The following is a 19641-nucleotide window of genomic DNA, read 5'->3' as shown; positions in this document are numbered from 1 at the left end:
TCTCCAGTACGACATTTTCAAGGATGAGTACAACTTATTTTATGACACCCATTCAGAGTTAATGACTCGCCCATTCAGAGTTAATGACTCGCCCATTCAGAGTTAATGACTCGCCCATTCAGAGTTAATGACTCACCCATTCAGAGTTAATGACTCACCCATTCAGAGTTAATGACTCACCCATTCAAAGTTAATGACTCACCCATTCAGAGTTAATGACTCACCCATTCAGAGTTAATGACTCACCTTACCCATTCAGAGTTAATGACTCACCTTAACCATTCAGAGTTAATGACTCACCCATTCAGAGTTAATGACTCACCTTAACCATTCAGAGTTAATGACTCACCTCACCCATTCAGAGTTAATGACTCACCTTAACCATTCAGAGTTAATGACTCACCTTAACCATTCAGAGTTAATGACTCACCCATTCAGAGTTAATGACTCACCTTACCCATTCAGAGTTAATGACTCACCTTACCCATTCAGAGTTAATGACTCACCTTAACCATTCAGAGTTAATGACTCACCTTAACCATTCAGAGTTAATGACTCACCTCACCCATTCAGAGTTAATGACTCACCTCACCCATTCAGAGTTAATGACTCACCTTAACCATTCAGAGTTAATGACTCACCTTACCCATTCAGAGTTAATGACTCACCTTAACCATTCAGAGTTAATGACTCACCTTAACCATTCAGAGTTAATGACTGATAAGAGAATGATCTAATAAAGGTAATTGAATCAATAATCCATTATTAATTAGTAGGTATGTAGCATGTATAATGAATAGTTAAAGTACTGCACGTAAGTCTCATAAAGGTCTAGTAGAGGCTGGAGAGGGAGAGAAATGTGTGTGTGTGTATGTAGAGGCCCCAAAGGGGCAGTAGACATGGGTGTGTGAGATACCGGGAGTAGCCTTCAAGGTTCTCCTAATCTATGGGGAAAGGAACAGGCAGTGCTGGAACAGTGGTGGGAGGTCAAGGAAGAGATACTGTTCACCTACTGTCTGTGCGTATGTGTGTGCATAGGTTACCTACTGTTGGGTGTGGAGGTGTGTGCGTAAGCGGAGAGAGAGGATAAAATGAACATCTTTGTTATTTGGACCTCAGAACGTTCTCTGAATAAAGCCGTACGAACCTTCTGCAGAAAGCTGAGTCCTTGAGGCCTAATTATTCTCAACCCAGTGTCTCCTGCTGTTCCCTCATGCAGACCATCTGGCCATGCTGTTATCTCACCTGGACCTTACATAACGGCAGCTCTGTTTACTATCTGTGTGTGTGTGTATTTTTGTGTGTGTTTTTCACCTGTTTTTGTGTGTGTAGGTGTTTGCAGTGGTGGAAAAAGTACTCTTTTGAATCCCTCTCTGCCTTCGAGAGAGAGAGCTAAATAGTTCTCTCTCTCTCTGCGCGTCTCTCTCTTTCTGCGCGTCTCTCTCTCTCTGCGCGTCTCTCTCTCTCTGCGTCTCTCTCTGCGTCTCTCTCTCTCTGCGTCTCTCTCTCTCTGCGCGTCTCTCTCTCTCTGCGTCTCTCTCTCTCTGCGCGTCTCTCTCTCTGCGCGTCTCTCTCTGCGTCTCTCTCTCTTTGCGTCTCTCTCTCTCTGCGTCTCTGCGCGCTCTCTCTCTCTCTGCGCGTCTCTCTCTCTCTCTGCGCGTCTCTCTCTCTCTCTGCGCGTCTCTCTCTCTGCGCGTCTCTCTCTCTCTGCGCGTCTCTCTCTCTCTGCGTCTCTCTCTGCGCGTCTCTCTCTCTGCGCGTCTCTCTCTCTGCGCGTCTCTCTCTCTGCGCGTCTCTCTCTCTCTGCGCGTCTCTCTCTCTCGGCGCGTCTCTCTCTCTGCACGTCTTTCTCTCTGTGCGTCTCTCTCTCTCCATCTCTCTCTGCGTCTCTCTCTGCGTCTCTCTCTCTCTGCGCGTCTCTCTCTCTGCGCGTCTCTCTCTCTGCGCGTCTCTCTCTCTCTGCGCGTCTCTCTCTCTCTCTCTGCGTCTCTCTCTCCGTCTCTCTCTGCGTTCTCTCTCTCTCTGCGCGTCTCTCTCTCTGCGTCTCTCTCTCTGCGCTCTCTCTCTCTGCGCTGCTCTCTCTCTCTGCGCGTCTCTCTCTCTGCGTCTCTCTCTCTCGTCTCTCTCTCTGCGTCTCTCTCTCTCTGCGCGTCTCTCTCTCTCTGCGTGCTCTCTCTCTGCGTCTCTCTCTCTCTGCGCTCTCTCTCTCTCTCTCTCTGCGTCTCTCTCTCTCTCTCTGCGTCTCTCTCTGCGTCTCTCTCTCTGCGCTGCTCTCTCTGCGTCTCTGCGTCTCTCTCTCTCTCTGCGTCTCTCTCTGCGTCTCTCTCTCTGCGCGTCTCTCTCTGCGTCTCTGCGTGTCTCTCTCTGCGTCTCTGCGTCTCTCTCTCTCTGCGCATCTCTCTCTCTCTGCTTATCTCTCTCTCTGCGCATCTCTCTCTCTCTCTGCGCATCTCTCTCTCTCTCTGCGCATCTCTCTCTGCGCGTCTCTCTCTGCACATCTCTCTCTGTTTCTCTCTCTGCGCGTCTCTCTCTCTCTCTCTGCGCGTCTCTCTCTCTCTCTCTGCACATCTCTCTCTCTCTCTGCGCATCTCTCTCTGCACGTCTCTCTCTGCACATCTCTCTCTGTTTCTCTCTCTGCCTCTCTCTCTCCATCCCTCTCTGCGTCTCTCTCTCTCTCTCTCTCTGCCTCTCTGCGTCTCTCTGCCTCGGCATCTCTCTCTCTGCCTCTCTTTCTCCATCTCTCTCTGCGTCTCTCTCTCTCTCTCTCTTCGTCTCTCTCTGCGTCTCTCTCTCTTAAAGTGAAAAGTAACCCAGCAAAATACTACTTGAGTAAAAGTCTAAAAGTATCTGGTTTAAATTGTACTGAAGTTCAGTGGTAGAAAAAGTACTCAAATTGTACAAAGTAAAAGTAAAAGCTATACATCAGATTAGAGGCAGTAGGATGACAAAGCGTTATATTGAAAGGTGCCATAATTCTGTCCTGCCTGAGCACATTTTACTGAAGTACTTTACACCACTGTGTGTGTGTGTGTGTTTGTGTGTGTGTTGCCCTACTGTGTGTGTGTTTATGTGTGTGTGTGTTGCCCTGCTGTGTGTGTGTGTGTGTGTGTGTGTGTGTGTGTGTGTGTGTGTGTGTGTGTGTGTGTGTGTGTGTGTGTGTGTGTGTGTGTGTGTGTGTGTGTGTGTGTGTGTGTGTGTGTGTGTGTGTGGTGTGTGTATATGTGTGTGTGTCCTGCTGTGTTTGTGGGTGTGTGTATATGTGTGTGTCCTGCTGTGTGTGTGTTCCCTCAAGGCTTGAATTCAGTGGGTTTGAATCGGTGCCATCCGATGAATGTTTGTGCTGACTGTGCAGAAACTGTGCTGATCCGTGTTTGTGTGTGTGTGTGTGTGTGACTTCCTCATTCTTTGGTAATGCTGATAATTTATACACACACACACACACACACACACACACACACACACACACACACACACACACACACACACACACACACACACACACACACACACACACACACACACACACACACACACACACACACACACACACACACACACAGAGAGAGAGAGAATCAGCACTTTTAGACTGGTCCCAACTGATGACCTGAAAGTAACAAACTGAGGAAATGGAAAGAACCTATTGTCTTTTAAATGACCTGAGGACAGAACCCCCTGTTCCCTTTAATACAACCAATATCAAAGATCTTTAGTACAGAACCCCCTGTTCCCTTTAATACAACCAATATCAAAGATCTTTAGTACAGAACCCCCTGTTCCCTTTAATACAACCAATATCAAAGATCTTTAGTACAGAACCCTCTGTTCCCTTTAATATAACCAATATCAAAGATCTTTAGTACAGAACCCCCTGTTCCCTTTAATACAACCAATATCAAAGATCTTTAGTACAGAACCCTCTGTTCCCTTTAATACAACCAATATCAAAGATCTTTAGTACAGAACCCTCTGTTCCCTTTAATACAACCAATATCAAAGATCTTTAGTACAGAACCCTCTGTTCCCTTTAATACAACCAATATCAAAGATCTTTAGTACAGAACCCCCTGTTCCCTTTAATATCACCAATATCAAAGATCTTTAGTACAGAACCCTCTGTTCCCTTTAATATCACCAATATCAGAGATATTTTGGTCCCTCTTGTTAAATGTAGATGTGGTCCCTCTTGTTAAATGTAGATGTGGTTCCTCTTGTTAAATGTAGATGTGGTCCCTCTTGTTAAATATAGATGTGGTCCCTCTTGTTAAATGTAGATGTGGTTCCTCTTGTTAAATATAGATGTGGTTCCTCTTGTTAAATGTAGATGTGGTCCCTCTTGTTAAATGTAGATGTGGTCCATACTCCAGATGTGACAGACTGACCCTAGCCCCCCGACACAAACTACTGCAGCATAAATACTGGAGGCTGAGACAGGAGGGGTCAGGAGACACTGTGGCCCCATCCGATGAAACCCCCGGACAGGGCCAAACAGGTAGGATATAACCCCACCCACTTTGCCAAAGCACAGCCTCCACACCACTGAAGGGATATCTCCAACCACCAACATACCATCCCGGGACAAATATAGATGTGGAGTGGTCCCTCTTGTTAAATATAGATGTGGTCCCTCTTGTTAAATATAGATGTGGTCCCTCTTGTTAAATATAGATGTGGTCCCTCTTGTTAAATGTAGATGTGGTCCCTCTTGTTAAATATAGATGTGGTCCCTCTTGTTAAATGTAGATGTGGTCCCTCTTGTTAAATGTAGATGTGGTCCCTCTTGTTAAATGTAGATGTGGTCCCTCTTGTTAAATATAGATGTGGTCCCTCTTGTTAAATGTAGATGTGGTCCCTCTTGTTAAATATAGATGTGGTTCCTCTTGTTAAATATAGATGTGGTCCCTCTTGTTAAATATAGATGTGGTCCCTCTTGTTAAATGTAGATGTGGTCCCTCTTGTTAAATGTAGATGTGGTCCCTCTTGTTAAATATAGATGTGGTCCCTCTTGTTAAATATAGATGTGGAGTGTACAAACTAATCTACACTGTGGTAAACTAAACTGTTATAAACTAAATATACAAACTAATCTTCACTGTGGTAAACTAAACTAATATAAACTAAATATACAAACTAATCTTCACTGTGGTAAACTAAACTAATATAAACTAAATATACAAACTAATCTACACTGTAGTAAACTAAACTAATATAAACTAAATATACAAACTAATCTACACTGTAGTAAACTAAACTAATATAAAGTAAATATACAAACGAATCTTCACTGTGGTAAACTAATATAAACTAAATATACAAACTAATCTTCACTGTAAGAAACAAAAATGGTTTTCAGAAAGTAAGTCTGGAGTCACATGGTGGTGGTTAGTGTCATGCTATTGGTTAGACAGTTTCCCCTTTAATGAGGTTGACAGTTAAAACTGTCTCTTACATTAGACTGAGTCACACAGAGACTCCAGCTGTGCAGAGAACAGACACAAACCTACAACTGAGATAACAGCAGACTTTACAGCAGTAGAAGTTACAACAGTAGAAGTTACAACAGTAGAAGTTACAACAGTAGAAGTTACAGTAGTAGAAGTTAGAAGAGTAGAAGTTACAGCAGTAAAAGTTACAGCAGTAGAAGTTACAGCAGTAGAAGTTACAGTAGTAGAAGTTACAGCAGTAGAAGTTAGATGAACAGAAGTTACAACAGTCTACTGTTACTGCATTTGACCACAAGCGTATAAAGATGTCAAAGGGAATCTATGAATACACAAATGGATTTGAAGACGAAGAACCCAATGAAATAAAGACCATTGACATTGATGATCATATTTACAACAACAAAAGACCCATCATGCCCTGCAAGAAGTATGGAGTTGGTGATCAACATTCGGGTAACAGTTTATCCTGTTATAGTGCTAGACACTGACACACACTTACACCCCAACACACACACACACACCCACAGAGACATACACGTTTTTGCACTAACTTTCCTGCACTGACTCTATGCACACACACTGGACTCTACCAACACACTGACACCCCAATACACACACACACACACACACACAGCTGCTCCTGTCTACTATCCTGTTGCCTAGTCACTTTACCCATTCCTATATGTACAGTACTTTCAGATAGTATTCATCAGTGTTGTGTTTCAGACCATCTAAAGGGAGACCGAGTGAAGACCGAGACCAGAAAAATGCGAGTCCAATTCAAGACCATGATTGTAATTTTGTCAAATCACAACCATAATACGAGTTGATGTACAGTGTTTCTGTGTTCATTTTTCAGAAATCATACAGTTGAAGTCGGAACTTTAAATACACTTAGGTTGGAGTCATTAACCTCACTAGGTTAGGGGGCACTATTTTCACCTCCGGATGAAAAGCGTGCCCAAAGTAAACTGCCTGTTACTCAGGCCCAGAAGCTAGGATATGCATATTATTGATAGATTTGGATAGAAAACACTCTAAAGTTTCCAAAACTGTTAGAATAACATCTGTGAGTATAACAGAACTGGAAAATCCATCCAGGAAGTGGGATCTTTTTATGTTTGTAGTTTTCCATTGACTGCCTATACAGTATCCCATGACTTAGGACTCAAATTGCACTTCCTATGGCTTCCACTAGATGTCAACAGTCTTTAGAAATTGTTTCAGGCTTGTATTCTGAAAAATGAGGGAGTAAGACCACTCTGAGTAAGTGGATAGTGGAAAGTCCCCAGAGCTGGTTTTCTGCTCGTGACCGAGAGCGCGCCTATCTTGTTTTTCTTTTATATTGACCGAAGCTGTTGTCCGGTTGAAATTTTAGCGATTATTTAGGCTAAAAACAACCTGAGGATTGATTATAAACATCGTTTGACATGTTTCTACGAACTTTACGGATACTATTTGGATTTTCGTCTGGCTGTTGTGACAGCCTTTGAGCCATTGGATTACTGAACAAAACGCGCCAACAAAACTGAGGTTTTTGGATATAAAGAGGGACTTTATTGAAAACAAAATGAACATTTATTGTGAAACTGGGAGTCTTGTGAGTGCAACCATATGAAGATCATCAAAGGTAAGTGATTAATTTTATCACTATTTCTGACTTTTGTAACTCCAATACTTGGCTGGTAACTGTTTGTAATGTTTTGTGTGCTGGGCGCAATCCTCAGATAATCGCATGGTATGCTTTCGCCGTAAAGCCTTTTTGAAATCTGACACCGCTTTGGATTAACAAGAAGTTAATCTTTAAGCCGATGTATAACACTTGATGTTTCATGACTGTTTATTATGAGTATTTCTGTTTTTGTATTTGGCGCTCTGCAATTTCACCGGATGTTGGCCAGGTGGGACGCTGGATGTTGGCCAGGTGGGACGGTAGCCTTCCACATACCCATAAGAAGTTTTAAAGCTCGTTTTTCAACCGCTTCACAAATTTCTTGTTAACAAACTATAGTTTTGGCAAATCGTTTAGAATATCTACTTTGTGCATGACACAAGTCATTTTTCCAACAATTGTTTACAGACAGATTATTTCACTTATAATTCACTGTATCACAATTCCTGGTGCACTTCACAAAACAGATGGCATCATGAGGAATGAAAATGGTGTGGATATATTGAAGCAACATCTCAAGTCATCAGTCAGGAAGTTAAAGCTTGGTCACAAACGGGTCTTCCAAATGGACAATGACCCCAAGCATACTTCCAAAGTTGTGGCAAAATGGCTTAACTTCTTTGGGCTAGGGGGCAGTATTTTGACGTCCGGATGAAAAACGTGCCCAAAGTAAACTGCCTGCTACTCAGTACCAGAAGCTAGGATATGCATATAAAACACTCTAAAGTTTCTAAAACTGTTAAAATTATGTCTGTGAGTATAACAGAACATATTTGGCAGGCGAAACCCCGAGGACAAACCATCCAGGAATTTTTGTTGTTGTTGAGGTGACAGTGTTTTCACTGAGTTTTCTATGTGTATCTAGATTTATAAGGCACTTGATTGCAGCTCCTATCGCTTCCACTGGATGTCAGCAGTCTTTAGAAATTGGTTGATGTTTTTCTTTAGAGAAATGAAGAAGTACGGCAGTTCAGAACGAGGGTCCAGCCTAGTGCACTCTAAAGTTTTGATGCGCGCTCCAGGTCACGTGCTTCACGTTGTTTTTATCCGGTATCGAACACCGTTTATCTCGTCTTAAATTTGATCGATTATTTACGTAAAAAAATACCTAAAGTTGTATTAGGAAAGTTGTTTCAAATGTTTGGACAGCGTTTACAGGTAACTTATTAGATATTTTGTGGTCATGCTGGGCGAGTTGGAACCGGTGTTTTTCTGAATCAAACGCGGCAAATAAATGGACATTTTGGAGATATAACGACGGAATTAATCGAACAAAAGGACAATTTGTGATGTTTATGAGACATATTGGAGTGCCAACAGAAGAAGTTATTCAATGGTAAGGCATGAATTAAATCGTTATTTCTGACTTTTGTGTTGCGCCTGGCGGGTTGAAATCTGATTTTAATGTGTTGGTATGCTGGGCGCTGTCCTAAGATAATCACATGGGTTGCTTTCGCCGTAAAGCCTTTTTGAAATCTGACACGGTGGCTAGATTAACGAGAAGCTAAGCTTTAATTTGGTGTGTTGCACTTGTGAATGTATGAAAGTTAAATATTTTTTATATATTTTTTGAATTTGGCGCTCTGCCATTTCACCGGATGTTATCAAATCGATCCCGTAAACGGGAGTTGAGCCCAAAGAAGTTACGGACAACAAAGTCAAGGTGGTGGCAGCATCATGGAGTGGCCATCATAAAGACCTGACCTCAATCCTATAGAAAATATGTGGGCAGAACTGAAAAAGCATGTGCGAGCAAGGAGGCCTACAAACCTGACTCAGTTACACCAGCTCTGTCAGGAGGAATGGGCCAAAATTCACCCAATTTATTGTGGGAAGCTTGTGGAAGGCTACTCGAAACTTTTGACCCAAGTTAAACAATTTAAAGGCAATGCTACGAAATACTAATTGAGTGTATGTAAACTTCTGACTCACTGGGAATGTGATGAAAGAAATAAAAGCTGAAATAAATCATTCTCTCTACTATTGTTCTGACATTAGAAATTCTTACAATAAAGTGGTGATCCTAACTGACCTAAGACAGGGTTTTTTACAAGGATTAAATGTCAGGAATTGTGAAAAACTGTGTTTAAATGTATTTGGCTAAGGTGTATGTAAACTTCCTACTTCAACTGTATGCATTCTTATACATTCAGAATAATTATCGTGTTTTAAGATAAGACCCAGATGCAGACAATGTCGAAGTAACAGTTTATTAATCTAACAGGGGCAGGCAAAAGACAGGTCAAGGGCAGGCAGTGCTCAGTTATCCAGATAGGTGGGGCAAAGGTACAGGACGGTAGGCAGGCTCAGTTTGGAGATGGGGATCAAGCCTATAAACTGGGGGTAGAGTTTGTGGGATTCCACCCAGAGGGGCAGATCCCGAGTGGATAGCCATACCTTCTGCCCGAGACGATACCAGGGAGCCGGGGTCTGATGGCGATCCGCTTGTTGTTGATACCTGGAGAGGTCTTGAGGAGGGCTGACCGGGCTCTCCTCCAGGTACGATGACAGCGGCGGACAAACATCTGGGCAGAAGATTTGCCGACCTCTTCTTCCCGCTCGGGGAAGAGCGGGGGTTGATACCTCAGGGAACACTCAAATGGAGATAGGCCCGTGGCAGAGCAGGGAAGGGTGTTGTGGACGTATTCGACCCACACAAGCTGCTGGCTCCAGGTGATGGGGTTGGCAGAGACCAGGTAGCACAGAGTAGTCTCGAGGTCCTGGTTGGCTTACTCCGACTGGCTGTTGGACTGTGGGTGGAAACCAGAGGACAGGCTGGCCGATGACCCAATGAGGGTGCAGAACACCTTCCAGAACTGGGACGGAACTGAGGACCCCGGAACTGTCCACGGGCAGTCCATGGTTCTGGAACACGTGCTGCACCATGAGCTGGGCCGTCTCTTTGGCAGAGGGTAGTTTGGGGAGAGGAATGAAGTGGGCGACTTTGGAAAACCGGTCGACAGTCGGATGGCACTGTTGCCCTCAGACAGGGGGAGACCTGTGACGAAATCCAGGGATATGTGGGACCAGGGACAGTGAGGGACAGGCAGTGGTTGAAGTAGACCAGCCGGAGCTTGCCGAGGAGTCTTGTTCTGCTCACAGACCGTGCAGCCAGCAACAAACGCGCCGACATCCGGAACCATAGTAGGCCACCAAAAGCGTTGTCGCACGAAGCCCAGGGTCTGACGGGAGCCCGTGTGACAGGCAAGCCTGGGAGAATGGGCCCACTCCAGGACCGGAGTGGACAGCGTCAGGCACAAATATTCAGTTATCTGGGCCCCCCCAGGGTTTGGCTGGGACCGCTGTGCCTCCACGACCTGTTTCCTTATACCCCAGCTGAGTGCCGTCGCTAGGCATGAGGTGGGAAGGATGGTCTCGAGCTCCGGGGTGGAAACTGTGGCTATAGCTGCGAAACAGGGCATCCACTTGAAGTTCTTGGACCCTGGCCGGTAAGAGAGGGAAAAGTTGAACAGGGTAAACAACAGGGCCCATCTTGCTTGCCTGGAGTTGAGGCGCTTGGCGGTGCGGAGATACTCCAGGTTTTTGTGGTCGGTACACACAATGAACAGATGTTCCGCCCCTTCCAGCCAGTGCCCCCATTCCTCCAATACCATCTTCACCATGAGAAGCTCCCAATTCCCCACAGCGTAGTTCTCTCCGTGGCATTGAGGCGGTGGGAGAAGAAGGCGCAGGGATGCAGCTTAACTTTTTAGGGTATAGGGGGCAGTATTTTCGATTTCGGATGAAAAGCGTGCCCAGAGTAAACTGCCTAATACTAGGGCCCAGAGTCAAATATGTGCATATTATTACTGGTTACTATTACTGGTTACTATTACATATTATTACTGGTTACTACTCTTGCCCAGAAACGAGAATATGCATATTATTAGTAGATTTGGATAGGAAACACTCTGAAGTTTCTAAAACTGTTTGAATGATGTCTGTGAGTACAACAGAATTCATATGGCAGGCAAAAACCTGAGAAAAATCCAACCAGGAAGTGGGAAATCTGAGAATTGTAGTTCTTCTTTTGAATCCCTATCGAAACTACAGTGTCTGTGGGGTCACGTTGCACTTCCTAAGGCTTCCATTGGCTGTCAATAGCCTTTAGAAAGTTTTTTCATCCTCCTGTTACTGGGCAGAGAATAGTAGCTCAGTCAATGAGTGGACTGCCTGAGGACAAAGGGCTTGGTGATGCGCAAGCCCGCGAGCGCGCCGTTCCTTCTTTTTCTCCTGGAATGAATACGCTATTGTCCGGTTGGAATATTATCGCCTTTTTACGTTAAAAATACCCTAAAGATTGATTTTAAACAACATTTGACATGTTTCTACGAACGTTAATGGAACGATTTGACTTTTCGTCTCTGGTACTGCGCTCGCACGTTATGCCTTTGGATAATGATCTGAATGCACGAACAAAGTGGAGGTATTTGGACATACATATGGAGTATTTCGAACAAAAAGAACATTTCTTGTGGAAGTAGGAGTCCTCGGAGTGCATTCTGACGAAGATCAGCAAAGGTAAGAGAATATTTATAATACTAATTCAGAGTTTTGTTGATGCCAGAACTTGTTGCGGAGCTGTATAGCTTGCTTCGATGGCTAAGCTATGTACTCAGAATATTGAACAATGTGCTTTCTCCGTAAAGTTATTTTGAAATCTGACAAAGCGGTTGCGTCAAGGAGTAGTGTATCTATAATTCTTTCAATAACTGTTGTAAATTCTATCAACGTTTATGATGAGTATTTTTGTAAATTGATGTGCACATTCACTGGAAGTTTTGGTGGGAATACATTTTCTGAACATCACGCGCCAATGTAAAATGCTGTTTTTGGATATAAATATGAACTTTATAACCTCTATGGGTCACGTCCCACCTAGCCCATAGAGGTTAAGGTCCAGGGCAGAATGTTGGGACAGGACAGCCCCCACTCCGACATCCGAAGCATCGGCCTCCACCACGAACTAACAGGAAGGGTCAGGATGAACCAAGATTGGCGCAGTGGTGAAGCTATGTTTGAGGTCCCGGAACGCCTGGTCAGCAGCAGCGGACCACGTGAACGGAATCTTGGTAGAGGTGAGTGCAGACAGGAAACCAGGGTGCTGTAACCCTGGAGAAAGCGGCGATAAAAGTTGGCAAACCCCAGGAAATGTTGTAGCTACACCCTGGCCGTAGGCTGAGGCCAATCCACCACTGCTCTCACCTTCCCGGGATCCATCTGGACTCTCCCAGCAGAGATGATGTAGCCCAGAAACGGGATGGTGGAGAGATGGAACTCGCACTTCTCTGCCTTCACAAATAGCTGATTCTCCAGAAGGCATTGAAGAACCTGCCGGACGTGGAGCATGTGTTCTTGGTGGGAGCGGGAGAAGACGAGGATGTCATCAATGTAGACGAAGACGAACCGTTTCAACATGTCGTGGAGAACATCATTTATCAGAGCCTGGAACACAACAGGGGCGTTGGTGAGGCCAAAAGGCATGACCAGACACTTGTAGTGGCTGCTGGCCTTGTTGAAGGCGGTCTTCCACTCGTCCCCCTCTCGTGTCCGCACCAGGTGGTAGGCATTCCGTAGATCCAACTTCGAAAACACAGTGGTTCCCTGGAGCGGCTCGAAGGCAGAGGAAATGAGTGGTAGCGGGTAACGGTTCTTAACAGTAATGCCATTGAGTCCTCGCTAGTAAATGCACAGGCGCAGGGTCTTGTCCGTTTTCTCCATGAAGAAAAACCCTGCACCGGCGGGAGAGGAAGAGGGACGGATAAATTCTGCAGCTAGGGAGGCCCCAATGTAGGTCTCCATAGCCTTGGTCTCTGGTACTGACAAAGAGTACAGGCGTCCCCGGGCGGCGTGTTGCTAGGGAGAAGGTCAATCCCGCAGTCATAGGGTCTGTGCGGCGGAAGCGAAATGGCCCGGGCCTTACTGAACACCTCTCGGAAGTCCTGGTGCTCTGCGGGGATTGCGGAGAGGTCCAGGGCACTTTCTGAGCCCCCAGGAAGACACCCCGGGGAAGGTTGTGCTGACTTCAGACAATGGGCGAGGCAGAACGGACTCCAGCCCATGATGGCACCAGTAGACCAGTTGATGAGGGGATTGTGTCGCTGGAGCCAGGAGAATCCCAAAACCACGGGACTTGATGAAGAGAAATTGAATAGTCTTGCTGTGATTCCCTGACACCTGTAGGTTGATGAGAGTGGTATTATAAGTGAACCGGCATATAGAGCACCTGTCCAGCACTCTAACATCCATGGGAGTGGAGAGAGGCTGAGTGGGGATGTTCAGCTTGGAAGCCAGGGTAGCGTCCCAAAAAGCTCTCATCGGCCCCAGAGTCAATGAGGACCCGAAGAGATTTAGACTGGTTACACCACAGCAGAATGGCATGAAAAGGGGTGCGAGCAAGGGAAGCAGACCTGTTCTCCATATGACCCACCAGAGTACTCGCTCCTACCGGTGAGCCTGGTCTTTTAAAGGACAAGAGGACACAAAATGACCAAGAGTCCCGCAATATAGACAACTCTTCGTGTTGATCCTGTATTGCCATTCCGCTGGCGACAGCCCAGTTCTGCCTAGTTGCATAGGCTCGGGAAGTGGTGACTCGGCCGACTTCGGCGACTCTCGGGGTCGGGAAGCTTCGAGTTCTCTCTGCAACGGGACCGTCGGGGACTTCCGGGATGACTCAGAGGCAAGGTGGAATCCCTGGACGTGCGAGCGAAATCGAATTTCCTCTCCCTCCGTCGTTCCCGTAATCGGCCATTGAAAGCTGTGTGCTCTGGCTGCTTGCAGATGATATTCCACTGAAACTAGGCTGTGTGTGGGCGCGCATGTGAATATATTTCACTTGCTTTGCAATTACGTAGGCTACTTTGTGTACGATTCTTCTATTGTACTGCATAATTGATAAGTCGTATACCTCCACTCCACTACACTACACATTAGTAGGGATTAATAAGTGAGTATAAACAATGCCCACGGAAAAACCTGCGTATATCCTTCACTACACTACTGGCCCTTTTTGTTTTATAACCTGTTAGGGCTAGGGGGCAGTATTGACACGGCTGGATAAAAAACGTACCCGATTTAATCTGGTTACTACTCCTGCCCAGTAACTAGAATATGCATATAATTATTGGCTTTGGATAGAAAACACTCCAAAGTTTCTAAAACTGCTTGAATGGTGTCTGTGAGTATAACAGAACTCAAATGGCAGGTCAAAACCTGAGAAGATTCTGTACAGGAAGTACCCTGTCTGACCATTTCTTGGCCTTCTTTGCCATCTCTATCCATTACAGAGGATCTCTGCTGTTACGTGACACTTCCTACGGCTCCCATGGGCTCTCAGAAGGCGGCAAAAAGCTGAATCGTGGCTTTGCAGGCTCTGGCTGAAAAAAGTAGTGCGTTTGGGTAGTGGCTGGTTACAGTACTGTGAGACTCAGGCGCGTGCCCGCGTCGACCGAATGCTTTGTTTTCTTTCCTCTGTTTACCTAAACGCAGATTCCCGGTCGGAATATTATCGTTTTTTTACGAGAAAAATTGCATAAAAATGGATTTTAAACAGCGGTTGACATGCTTCGAAGTACGGTAATGGAATATTTAGACATTTTTTGTCACGAATTGCGCCATGCTCGTGACCCTTATTTACAATTCGGATAGTGTCTAGAACGCACAAACAAAACGCCGCTATTTGGATATAACGATGGATTATTTTGGACCAAACCAACATTTGTTATTGAAGTTGCAGTCCTGGGAGTGCATTCTGACGAAGACAACAAAGGTAATCAAACTTTTGTAATAGTAAATCGTAGTTTGGTCAGGGCTAAACTTGGTCGGTGTCTAAATGGCTAGCCGTGATGGCTGGGCTATCTACTGAGAATATTGCAAAATGTGCTTTCACCGAAAAGCTATTTTAAAATCGGACACCTCGATTGCACAAAGGAGTTCTGTATCTATATTTCTTAAAATAATTGTTGTGTTTTTTGTGAACGTTTATCGTGAGTAATTTAATAAATTCACCGGAGGTTTCCGGGGGTATGCTAGTTCTGAACGTCACATGCTAATGTAAAAAGCTGGTTTTTGATATAAATATGAACTTGATTGAACAAAACATGCATGTATTGTATAACATAATGTCCTAGGTGTGTCATCTGATGAAGATCATCAAAGGTTAGTGCTGCATTTAGCTGTCTTCTGGGTTTTTGTGACATTATATGCTAGCTTGAAAAATGGGTGTCTGATTATTTCTGGCTGGGTACTCTGCTGACATAATCTAATGTTTTGCTTTCGTTGTAAAGCCTTTTTGAAATCGGACAGTGTGGTTAGATTAACGAGAGTCTTGTCTTTAAAATGCTGTAAAATAGTCATGTTTGAGAAATTGAAGTAATAGCATTTCTAAGGTATTTGAAAATCGCGCCACGGGATTACACTGGCTGTTGAGCAGGTGGGACGATTTCGTCCCGCCTAGCCCAGAGAGGATAAAAAGTCCCCTCTCCTACATGAGTGTGCTGGAATTACGGTTGCTGTCCTTTCAGAATCACGAACCTGAATGCTGAATGCCTATAGGTTCGCTACTGCGCAAACACGTTGTGGCAGACCAGGGGGGTGGGTCAAAATGTTTACACAGATCAGACACGGACAGAGAAGGATTAGCTCAGTTTCAAAGGTGTTTATTAAAATAATAGTTCAAAAGAAAAGGATAGGTCTCCCCCATGAGACCCTCTCCGGGATATCGTCTTCTGGGCTCCGGGTCTTGCTGTATCCTGTTGGGATCAAAAACTGAACTCACTCCTGTTACCTCTGAAACCGTCCCCAAATATACAGGAGACCTTTCTTCCCTCACTCTCTCCCCTGTGTGCTGCCCTTCTGGCAGCTTTATGGGATTTGTACAGCTGGTGAGCAGTTAGTCCTTGATTACTCACCAGCTCCCAATCAGCCCCAATTAGTCCTGGCCGGAAAGCCCGTCGAGACCTGGCACGTCCAGCAGGTGGAGCCATCGCCTTGTGATGTGTACTCCATCTGTCACCAGGCCTCGACGAGTCTCCCCTGGTGGCTGACCTGCTGTATGCCACAACGTCTATAATAGATATAAGACTGTTCAGATATTCATGTTATAAGACAGTCATTGATGGTATGATTTCTTCCAAAACCCCGTAAAAACGGTCAACTTGGTAAGAGATAGACAAAAAAAAAAAAAAAAAAACTGAACAAGGAGGGGACAAGTGTATATATTTGGCCTGGTATTGGTATTCATTGGTAACATTGGTATTCAAAATTATTTTCAAAATTCTTCACCCCATTCTGTCAAATTGGTTGTTGAGAATTGCTAGACAACCATTTTCAAGTCTTACGATAGATTTTCAAGCAGATTTAAGTCAAACCTGTAACTCTGCAAACTCCAGTGTTGTCACGCCTGCTCCCCCTCCCCTGCTGCTCGAAGACGCCAGGCTCCCCAGCATTACGCACTCCTGCCTTTCCACGTCACGCGCATCGCGAAATTACCTCCCCTATATTTGTCAGTTCCCTATCTCTGTTCCCCCGCTGCTGCATTGATTGTCGAATGTCGTTGTTCTGCCCGTGTGCTGACGCCTGTGCCTGTCTTGTTTCATGTCTGTTCCTTATTACATTTTTACTCCCCATACCTGCTTCTCATCTCCGGCGTCGGGTGCTACAAGTGTAGATTTGGCCTTGTGTTTTAGGTTATTGTCCAACTGAAAGGTGACATTTTCTCCCAGTGTCTGGTGGCAAGCAAACAACCAGGTTTTTCTGTAGGATTTTGCCTGTTTAATTCCAGTCCGTTTCTTTTTTTAATCCTGAAACTATGGAGAGTGGTACTCCAATGTGTTATGTTTTGGGAAAATCCAATACAACACTTTGTATTCAGGACAAAATTGTAATTTCTTTGCCACACTTTTAACAGTATTTTTATTTTGGACAGCTTCCTTATTTTCACTCTGTCAAGTAGGTTAGTGTTGAGGAGTAGCTACAATGTTGATCCATCCTCAGTTTTCACAACCATTAAACTCTGTAACTGTTTTAAAGTCACCATTGGCCGTATGGTGAAATCCCTGAGCGGTTTCCTTCCTCTCCGGCAACTGAGTTAAGAAGGACTCCTGTATCTTTTTAGTGACTGGGTATATTGATACACCATCCAAAGTGTAATAACTTCACCATGCTCAAACGGATATTCAACATCTGTATTTCTTTTTTACTTATCAATAGGTGCCCTTTGCGAGGCATTGGAAAACCACCTTGGTCTTTGTGGTTGAATTTGTGATTGAAATTCACTGCTCGACTGAGGACCTTACAGATACAGTATGTGTGGGGTACAAAATCATATTAAACACTATTATTGCACACAGAGTGAGTCCTTGCAACTTATTATGTGACTTGTTAAACAAATGTTTAATCCTGAACTTATTTAGACTTGCCATAAAGGGGTTGAATAATTATTGACTCACAATACTCCAGCTTTTCATTTTTAATTCATTTGTAAACATTTCTAAAAACATATTTCCAGAACAGTGACAATTTTTTAAATTTTATTCAGACTAACACAAAATTTGGAAAATAAATTTTCTGGTTACCTTGTACCCCTGCACATCAACACTGTATTGGTACTCCCTGTATATAGCCATGTTATTTTTACTTGTTAATGTTATTCGTTATTTAATCCTTGTCAGTATTTCTATTTATTTCTCTCTGCATTGTTGGAAAATGACCCATAAGTCAGCATTTCACTATTAGCATACACCTGTTGTTTTATGAAGCAATTGACAAATGGAATGTGATTTAGATTGAAATAGATGCCGGCAGTCATTTTGGGTGTCTGACCTCTGCAATATGTTTAAGACAATATTCTGTAAGAGGTTCTGGAACTCAAACAGTAGAATATCTGAGGTGCTGGAACTCAGTTCTGGTGTTCTGTCCCTTGGCAAGCTTGTGTATTTCCCTCAGTGATTCAAAGAGCAACTGGAATGAAAAACATATAGCTTGATCAAGTTCTTATGATAATAATATGTGCTTCAGTGTATCTTTGGAGGTGGAAGAGACATTTCCCAACTGCTGCAGTGTGTCTGGGGCTGCTGTGTGTTCTCCTGCTGGCTTGGATCATAGGCCTGTTACTCTACCGTGAGTTTATGTTCTCACTCAAACATTCTTCATCATCAGTGGTGTAATGACGAGGGTTCAATTCCATTTCAATTCCATTCAATTTAATTAAGAAAATACACCAAATTCCAATTCCACATGTTTCTAATTGAAAATAATTCCAGTGTACTTCCTGAATTGAGTGGAATTGAAATTGACCTCAATCCGGGAAATGTCTGATTAACTTTTCCACTTTTATCTTGGTTGTTGATTGTATTATTTCACAGAGGGAAACCAATTGACCAGTTCCGACACCCTGACCAAAGAGGGAGACCAGCAACAGACCAGTTACAACACCTTGACCAAAGAGGGAGACCAGCTACAGACCAGTTCTAACACCCTGATCAAAGAGAGAGACCAGCTACAGACCAGTTACAACACCTTGACCAAAGAGAGAGACCAGCTACAGACCAGTTATAACACCCTGACCAAAGAGAGAGACCAGCTACAGACCAGTTCCAACACCCTGACCAAAGAGAGAGACCAGCTACAGACCAGTTACAACACCTTGACCAAAGAGAGAGACCAGCTACAGACCAGTTCTAACACCCTGACCAAAGAGAGAGACCAGCTACAGACCAGTTACAACACCTTGACCAAAGAGAGAGACCAGTTACAGACCAACTACAACACCATGACCAAAGAGAGAGACCAGCTACAGACCAGATACAACACCCTGACTGCAGAAAGAGACCAGTTACAGACCAACTACAACACCATGAAGAAAGAGAGAGACCAGCTACAGACCAGTAACAACACCCTGACTGCAGAAAGAGACCAGCTGCAGACCAGTTACAACACCCTGATCAAAGAGAGAGAGCAGCTACAGACCAGCTACAACACCTTGACCAAAGAGAGAGACCAGCTACAGACCAGTAACAACACCCTGATCAAAGAGAGAGACCAGCTACAGACCAGTAACAACACCCTGACTGCAGAAAGAGACCAGCTACAGACCAGCAACAACACCCCTGACCAAAGAGAGAGACCAGCTACAAAAAGACACAGAATGTCTGGAAACAATCTTTAGTTCAGAAAGGTGAGTGAAATTGGCTAATGATTGTTCTGTTATCAGTTCACATGCCACGACGGCAATTCAACTTACATTAAAGGAAATATGTGAGAAAAAACTGACTTCCAAACCGTCCATTAGTTAGTGTCTTCCTTGAGTGTTTGATTGATACTTAAACACGTTCCGCTAGCGGAACACCTGCTCCAATATCCAATGATAGGCGTGGGCGAATTACAAATTCCTCAAAAAATACAAAAACTTCAATTTCTCAAACATATGACTATTTTACAGCCATTTAAAGACAAGACTCTCGTTAATCTAACCACACTGTCCGATTTCAAAAAGGCTTTACAACGAAAGCAAAACATTAGATTATG

General features: G+C 44.2%; 1 protein-coding gene across 1 annotated transcript; it reads left to right on the top strand.

Moving 5' to 3' along the window:
- The first annotated feature begins 5452 nt into the window (after positions 1-5452).
- LOC123744260 (centromere-associated protein E) lies at positions 5453-19282 on the top strand. The gene is made up of 3 exons (XM_045723113.1): positions 5453-5894; positions 18133-18234; positions 18480-19282. The coding sequence occupies exons 1-3, from the start codon at positions 5747-5749 to the stop codon at positions 19280-19282; spliced, it is 1053 nt and encodes a 350-aa protein (XP_045579069.1). The 5' UTR covers positions 5453-5746.
- Positions 19283-19641: the final 359 nt, after the last annotated feature.

The sequence above is a fragment of the Salmo salar genome, chromosome ssa08 (genome assembly GCF_905237065.1).
Source record: "Salmo salar chromosome ssa08, Ssal_v3.1, whole genome shotgun sequence".
In the NCBI taxonomy this organism is placed as follows: Eukaryota; Metazoa; Chordata; class Actinopteri; order Salmoniformes; family Salmonidae; genus Salmo; species Salmo salar.
Note: the sequence above shows the minus strand (reverse complement) of the source record. Positions and strands in the feature narration are given on the sequence as shown.

Bases quoted from the DNA above. Each gene is read 5' to 3' on its own strand.
- LOC123744260 (XM_045723113.1), top strand. From the start codon at position 5,747: ATGTCAAAGGGAATCTATGAATACACAAATGGATTTGAAGACGAAGAA. The intron at 5,895-18,132 runs GTAACAGTTTAT...TATGTGCTTCAG, and splicing joins AGTTGGTGATCAACATTCGG to TGTATCTTTGGAGGTGGAAG. The intron at 18,235-18,479 runs GTGAGTTTATGT...ATTATTTCACAG, and splicing joins CATAGGCCTGTTACTCTACC to AGGGAAACCAATTGACCAGT.